The 7,638-nt window shown below is 47.2% G+C and overlaps 1 protein-coding gene across 1 annotated transcript; it reads left to right on the plus strand.

Moving 5' to 3' along the window:
* Window positions 1-2,308: 2,308 nt before the first annotated feature.
* LOC118075415 (U8 snoRNA-decapping enzyme) lies at window positions 2,309-7,106 on the plus strand. The gene is made up of 3 exons (XM_035097376.3): window positions 2,309-2,686; window positions 4,595-4,867; window positions 5,439-7,106. The coding sequence occupies exons 1-3, from the start codon at window positions 2,546-2,548 to the stop codon at window positions 5,622-5,624; spliced, it is 600 nt and encodes a 199-aa protein (XP_034953267.1). The 5' UTR covers window positions 2,309-2,545; the 3' UTR covers window positions 5,625-7,106.
* Window positions 7,107-7,638: the final 532 nt, after the last annotated feature.

Genomic DNA, 7,638 nt, shown 5'->3' on the forward strand with positions numbered 1-7,638 from the left:
AGAGACACCAACCTTTCAATTTCCAGTGGAAGTGGGAGAAAAGTGCTGAATCACATTTTAGGGTAACACTTTTTATCTGTTGATTATTGCCATGCCATTTCTGGGTTAGCAATGTCTGTGTCAGACATCTTTCCTCATTTGGCGTGGTGGTACACTTCCGGGGGGGGGGGGGAAATCGATGCAACACCAACCCCACACAGCCCATTTGGCAGAAGGCCTGCAGAGAGTGCACACAGAGCCCTTCTGGGTTCAGGCAACCATAGAGGAAAAGACTGGACAAAGCACCCCAACTGGACAGAACATGCAGCAAAGCGAGTTAGAGGTACTAATAGCATCAACCTCTAGGGACTTACTCTAAAGGGGACAGGATTGGGAAGCAGGGGGAAGGAACGCGAAAGTTATCAATTTACTTTTTGCATGCCGGGGGGGGGAGCTTCCAGTGAGCAGTGACATGTATCATAGGGCATTTGTTAAAAACAACAACAACAACAACTTGAAAACCCACTCAAAGATGCTCGGAGCATAGGGGCTTCAAGAGAAGTCTTTCCTTGAAGGGTGGAATAGCTTGTGTCTGGAGTTTGAATCCAGGTACAGCCTCATATTACAGAAGAGGGAGAGGACACCCCCTCCCTATGTCCATCTAAACTAATTGGGAAGACTTCTGTGTAGACCAGCAGTCTTTGTTCCTCCATTCGCCAAACAGACCTTGTAGCCATCATGGAGAGACAATCTTTTTCTAATGTGCTAAGTTTTTGCACAGTACATGGAATTATGGAGGGAAGTACAGTGGTGCCTCACTAAACGAAATTAATTCGTTCCACGGGTCTTTTCTTATAGCGAAAAATTCATCTAGCGAATCCCATAGGAACGCATTGAATTTTTTTTTTTGCCCATAGGAACGCATTAATTGAATTTCAATGCATTCCTATGGGAAACCGCGATTCGCTAGACGAATTTTTCGTAAAACGCATTCATCTAGCGAGGTAACCTCCGCTCGAAAAATCCTTTCGTTAAGCGGAAATTTCGTTAAGCAGGGCATTCGTTAAGCGAGGCACCACTGTACTTGAAAGTATGGCCCTCATTTACAGTCTGTAGAGGTATGACTGTTGGCTAACCGGCATTTAATTATGCAGAATGTGCAACTGTTCTAATTTTGAAGCCGTGGTTTCCAAACTGCAGCTTCAGGGAGCCCCTCTCCATGTGGACTTGTCCACTGCTCAGCAACCTCTGTATGTTGCAGAGGATCCTGGGAGTTGCTCTAGGCCAGGCATCCCCAAACTTCGGCCCTCCAGATGTTTTGGACTACAATTCCCATCATCCCTGACCACTGGTCCTGTTAGCTAGGGATCATGGGAGTTGTAGGCCAAAACATCTGGAGGGCCGAAGTTTGGGGATGCCTGCTCTAGGCACATGCTCAATCCATGTGGGATCCTGCCCAGGACCACCATTGCTCTGTGTGAGTGGAGAATGTGTCCTGACTCCTGGGTCACACCCAGTACCTTAAATCCCTGAAGAATGTAGTGTTAGGCAAGCAGTCCTCCAGGGAAGCTCACCCACCACTTCTGATCTCATTGAGAACTCCCTTATAAGGGGCCACGAGCTCAAGTTAGAAAATGGCAGCCATGATAATAATAATTTATTTATTTATACCCTGCCCATCTGGCTGGGTTTCCTCAGCCACTCTTAACTACAGGGTGGCCTGGAGGGCAGGCAGCAGTCCAGATAGAGCAGCCATTGGCATATCACCAAATAAAGGGGCACAAGACAGATTTACGTAAAAATTGTATCGGCTACTATATAGATGCATTTTTTTTAAAAAAACAGTGCTATAATTTAAATAGAAATGCAAGATGTTGCAACATGGGGGTGGGTAGGGGGGGGAAACTGCCCTGTGTACCCGCTCAATGTGTATTTCACTGCTTTCCATCAATATTATTATTTATTAAATTTGTATACCATCCTTCATCCGTATATCTAAAGGCTTGGAACTGGATAACCCTTCAAATAGATGACTTCTCCAGGCAGCGGGCTGGTTCTCTTTAAGCAGGCCACCCGGACCGCTTTGAAATTCTGGCGGGTCACCTCGCAGTCTACCAGCCACACTGCTGGGGTTCCTATGGGAGCTTGGAGGGCGCAGGCCTCGGTCTGACGCAACAAAGTGCTTCTTCGCGTGAGTTAGAGGGTGCACTTTTGCTTTGCGCATTTAAAGAAAAGGGGCGGGGAGGGGGAAGAGGAAAGGCGCAGGGCTCCTGCATCGCATCGCGAGGTTTCGCAGGAGCTATGCAAGCGCCCTCGCGCGGCCACCGCCGCCGAACTGCATGAATGGGGAGACCCCGCGCGCCTCCACGTTCCACGGTTTCCTCCTCCAGAGCCTCTGATTGGCCGCAAGGAAAGTTCGGTGCGCGCTGATTGGAGGCGCGGTGCCTCTGATCTCTATTTTTCTGTTTCCTCTCCTGCACCGGGATTGTAGCGGTGGCCACACGGCTCGTGGAAATCGGAAGCCGAGGGGTTCTAAGTTAGGGGTTGTCGGTAACAGGCTCGGTCGATGGGCGAGTACCGGGCTCTGAGCAGGGCCGAAGCGCTGCAGCTCGCGCCGCCCGACTGGCAGCACGCTTGCCATGCCCTCCTGTACGCACCTTGCCCCGGACGCCTCTTCGGGAAGTTCCCGCTGCGTTTCGCAGCGCTGGTGAGAAATGAGCTGGGGGGGGCAGGGTTAGCAGGAAGAGTAAGCCCCCCATGCATTAAAAAATGAGCGTTTTCATACCACGGTTGGCTTGCTCAAAGCGCGACCCCTTACTAATGTCAGGGTTTCTTGCCTTGAACGAAAACCCAAGTGTGCCTAGAAGTTGCCTTTCGTTCACGGGCTGCTTTGGAAGGAGGGCGGGATATAAATTAAATCATGAATGGTTCCTGCGCGTGTTAGGCCTATTTTTCAGAGGCGCAGCGTTGTGAATCTTGCAGCAGGAAGCGACGAAGAGGCTTGAAGACTAACGCATTTTTTATGCCACGGCAGATTTGTTAGATTTTAGCGTGCCCATTGTTTTGGTTTACAGTGGCTTATGGCTTCCTTGCACATGCTCCATGTTGTTGTTTAGTCGTGTCCGACTCTTCGTGACCCCATGGACCAGAGCACGACAGGCCCTCCTGTCTTCCACTGCCTCCCGCAGTTTGGTCAAACTCATGTTCGTAGCTTCGAGAACACTGTCCAACCATCTCGTCCTCTGTCGTCCCCTTCTCCTTGTGCCCTCCATCTTTCCCAACATCTGGGTCTTCTCCAGGGAGTCTTCTCTTCTCATGAGGTGGCCAAAGTATTGGAGCCTCAGCTTCAGGATCTGTCCTTCCAGTGAGCACTCGGGGCTGATTTCCTTCAGAATGGATAGGTCTGATTTTCTTGCAGTCCATGGGACTCTCAAGAGTCTCCTCCAGCACCATAATTCAAAAGCATCAATTATTCGGCGGGTAGGCAAGGGTTAAGAGAGCGAAGCATCTGATCTTCTGATGGTACCGCAGGACTAAATGCTCATCTGTTAAAAAACCCACACCACTTAAAATAGTGACCTGGCAGAGGAAATGACTAGAATCATAGAGTTGGAAGAGACCACAAGGGCCATCCAGTCCAGCCTATCCTAGCCTAGCCTTCTTTTTGATACCCCCCCCCCCCGTTTAGCAACTTAGTGATAATTAAGCTTTAGGGGGCATAAGTTATGTGCCAGAAGGTGTGATTTTGAGTCATGTATTTTAGAAATTAAACAGTGATGTCTCAGAACTCTTGGTATAAACACTGCGGTTGATTTTGAAGTGGGTGGGGAGGTGGGCTGTTATCTTAAGACAGATGAGCCATCAACAAAACAATGGTTATTGTCTGTTGAGAAGAAACCAGGTTGCGCTTGAACTCTGTAAACCTGTGGGCTGCCTTAGGGATCCAAGTGAGATCGGCAAGAAAAACTAACAGTTGCCAATAATTTCCTTTCTTAGCCTTTTCTAGCAAGTCTAACCATAAAGCAGGACATGAGGGCAACCCCTCGAGAGCACTTCTGTGTCAAAGGGAAGAGCAAGCAACCTTGCCAAAAGCAGGGGGCTGTCCCATGTACTGGGAATGGAGGAGAAAGGCAAAGAATGTGGAGTTAGTTTATTCACCTTTGTAACAAATGACCTTCGCTGGAGCACACCAGTAAATAAGAGGTCAGAAGACCAATTCCAACAATTTTGGTGAGCAGGGATGTTGAAAGCCTTCTGCAAAAAGCGAAACTGTACTAGAGAAATTTGTAGGTGATGATGAACAGGAGACCCAGAAATTGAAAAAGGTGAAGGTTAAGTGTTACTGAATGGCAGATGAAACTGGGCATGTTTTAGAGCTATCTTAGGGCAGGTCCAGACAACTTATCTCACAGGGTTGTTGTAAGGATAAAATGAGGGTGTGGAGGATGATGTATGCAAACCTGAGCTCCTTGGAGGAAAGATGAGCTATAAATGCAGTAATTAAACAATAAAGGCAGGATCACAAATCCAACCCATCATTTCATAAATCCAAAGTCATATCCAATGTTGCTGCTTTAAGAGATCCAAAGCAAAGCTTTGTCTGTTCCCTTTGCAGATGCAGATGCGGTTCGATGGGCGCCTGGGGTTTCCTGGTGGATTTGTGGACCCGCAGGATGTGTCTCTGGAGGAGGGTCTGAATAGGGAGCTGCATGAAGAGTTGGGCCCTGGCGCTGCCTCACTGCACTTGGCTGAGGACCACTACTTGAGCTCCCATGTGCCTGAGGGGCCAAAGCGAATAGTGACACACTTCTACGCCAAGCAGCTTAGCCTGGAGGAGCTCCGGACCTTAGAAGACAGGGCCACTCAGGCAAAAGAACATGGCTTAGAGGTGTGGGAAATACAGGGTAGGGTGTGGCTGGTCTTGTCTGGTTTGGGGACTGCCACACACTGGGCTGCTGTAGGTGTCCTGCATTAAGTATTTATGAACTTCTGGGCCAAGATAATGCCAATTTCCCCCCAGAATCTGCTGAATTCTGCAGCTTGCCTGAATTACGTGAATTAAGAATAATTATGCTGGTTTTCTTAATTAGAACAATTTTCTCATCTATTTCCCCCCTTCCCAGTTTTGCACAATTTATTCTGGCCTTAATAGTCATGGAGGGGAAAAAAGAGCTATGCACGGAGCTGAAGCCCCACCTCTGATCACTCACCACCTTCTTTGGTTCCTGAGGTTTGACCAGGTTTTGCCCCAAAATATTTGGAAGCCAAGGGGACTAGAAACTGATGTTGTTATTTAAAGGAAGTTGAAATCTTCAGGCAGCTGAATTGTGTGCCCAAATAGGATATTCTGTACTCTTGCTGAACTCACATACTCCTGGTTGCTTCATTTGGGGGGGGGAGAGGAGGGAAGGGTTCAGAAGGGCATTTTTGACCTGATTTCCCTTCCTCTGTGGCTTCAGGTGATGGGGCTCATCCGTGTCCCCCTCTATACCCTGCGCGATGGCGTTGGGGGGCTCCCAGCTTTCCTTAGCAACACTTTCATTGGCAATTCCCGGGAGCAGCTGATTCACGCCCTGGATACTCTTCAGCTCGTGCCAGGAGAGCAACTTCAGAAGGCTGTTGCCATGACTCAGAAGAGACCTTGAGTGTCATTGGTTGTGGCTGCCATGTTCTAGCCTCTGACGGTTCTGTAACTGAATTCCCCCATGAACTTTGGACTCTTGAACGGAGCCGATGTAGTGGAGAAATCCAAGAATGTGGGAAGAGAGTGGAAATGGACCTTTCCTTCCCCCTGCCTAAGGAGAATGACTCAGTTCTGGTGAATCTAGCCCTGAAAAGGATTTAAGCATCTAGATAGTTGTGCATTTAAATTATTGAAGATGGCTGCCTCACTTGGATCTGGTTTTGTTGTTTAGTCATGTCCGACTCTTCGTGACCCCATGGACCAGAGCACGCCAGGCACTCCGGTCTTCCACTGCCTCCCGCAGCTTGGTCAGACTCGCGTTCGTAGCTTCGAGAACACAGTCCAACCATCTCGTCCTCTGTCGTCCCCTTCTCCTTGTGCCCTCCATCTTTCCCAACACCAGGGTCTTTTCCAGGGAGTCTTCTCTTCTCATGAGGTGGCCAAAGTATTGGAGCCTCAGCTTCAGGCACTCAGGGCTGATTTCCTTCAGAATGGATAGGTTTGATCTTGCAGTCCATGTGACTCTCAAAAGCGTCAATTCTTCAGCGGGTAGGCAAGGGTTAAGAGAGCGAAGCATCTGATCTTCTGTGTGTTTAGATATATAAGACACACACACATGGTTTCTTGCATTTGGAGAATAGCACTACAAATAACACACTGACTCATCTGTGGTTTCTGTTTTTCTTCTGTAATTTCAAACCTTCTGCCTCTGAGTTCCAGTATATGTATATCATGGAAGTTGGGGTTTCGCACCCCACAAAAGCCCATTGCACACCCCTTTTGGTATATTATTTACTTTATCATTTCACAGCGGAAGTCTGCCTTTCTAATATTTTACTAGTGCTTGAAGAATGGCTTAAGATATTTTGTGGCTCTTGACTCCTATAATATTTTTTATTAGCTCATATGGAAGTGGTAAATGGCCACTAGAGACAGTCATTATTTGTCTTCCTCCCACAGGTTTCTCTTTTTCCAATTTTGATGATGTGCTGACATGGGGGTGGGAATTGTCAATTAAAGACTAAGAACCTGCCATCATTCAGTTCAGCAGCAAATAAATAGTTGTATAATTGGTTTTGCTGTATATGGGCCTTGGAAACCCAAACTTCTCTGCTTGGAACAAATTATGCACACTTCATGGCACCAGTGTGATTTGCTTTCTGTTAAACCTCTAGTTACAGAATTCAGAATACCTTGTTGAGCCCTGGGAGTGGAGTGGAAAAGGAATGGAAGAGCACATAGAGATAAGTGTTGTATGTATCCAATAATAATATCCATGCAAGTGTAGAATATGGCAGTGGGACAGAACTCAGCCTCTGGAAGGTCTCTGCTATCACTAGTTTTCAAAAACAAGTCTGTAAATCTTGTACTGATGAGAAGGGGGTTACAAGTTTTCTTTTTTTAAAAAAATATTTTTTATTAAAGATTTTCTTTGTTTACAAAAGTGCCTTGTCTCTTTTTTCAGGCTGTAGAGTCTTTTCTACACATCAGCTACATTTGTTATGAGACATTACAGAATAAGGCCGGGAAGAAGCTGGGGGGAAAGGAGGGGTGGTGGTGAAATTTATATTTTTTTATATAGTGTACATGGGGGTTTTTGTGTCAGCGTCAACTGGGTAGGTTCACTTTCTATTTGCTTATTACATTTCCTTGGTAGTGAGAGGGATTGGGGAAGTCCAGGGTGTGGATGGTTGTCTGTGGTTGACTGCAGTGAGGTTTGTTTGCATTTGTGAAGTGGGAGGAGGGATTGTTGGGTCAAATTAGCCAGATTGATTCGTATGCTGTTGGTGGATTCTTTTTGTCTTCTTGTTGGGCTGTGTATGAGATAAAGGGAAGCCATACTGGGGTGAAAGAGTCCTCTTCTATTTGTCCCCGTGTCAGTTTCAGTCTGTTGGTTAGCTTTTCTAGTAAGGCTGTTTCCCATTTGGTACCAGTGGTCCATGTTTACTCCAGACAGGTCTCTCCAGTGTCTGTCT

The sequence above is a fragment of the Zootoca vivipara genome, chromosome 15, assembly GCF_965207765.1.
Source record: "Zootoca vivipara chromosome 15, rZooViv2.hap1.1, whole genome shotgun sequence".
Classification (NCBI taxonomy): Eukaryota; Metazoa; Chordata; class Lepidosauria; order Squamata; family Lacertidae; genus Zootoca; species Zootoca vivipara.

Coding starts and splice junctions, on each gene's coding strand:
- LOC118075415 (XM_035097376.3), top strand. CDS start 2,546: ATGGGCGAGTACCGGGCTCTGAGCAGGGCCGAAGCGCTGCAGCTCGCG. Junction 2,687..4,594: donor CGCTGCGTTTCGCAGCGCTG/GTGAGAAATGAG, acceptor TTCCCTTTGCAG/ATGCAGATGCGGTTCGATGG. Junction 4,868..5,438: donor CAAAAGAACATGGCTTAGAG/GTGTGGGAAATA, acceptor CTGTGGCTTCAG/GTGATGGGGCTCATCCGTGT.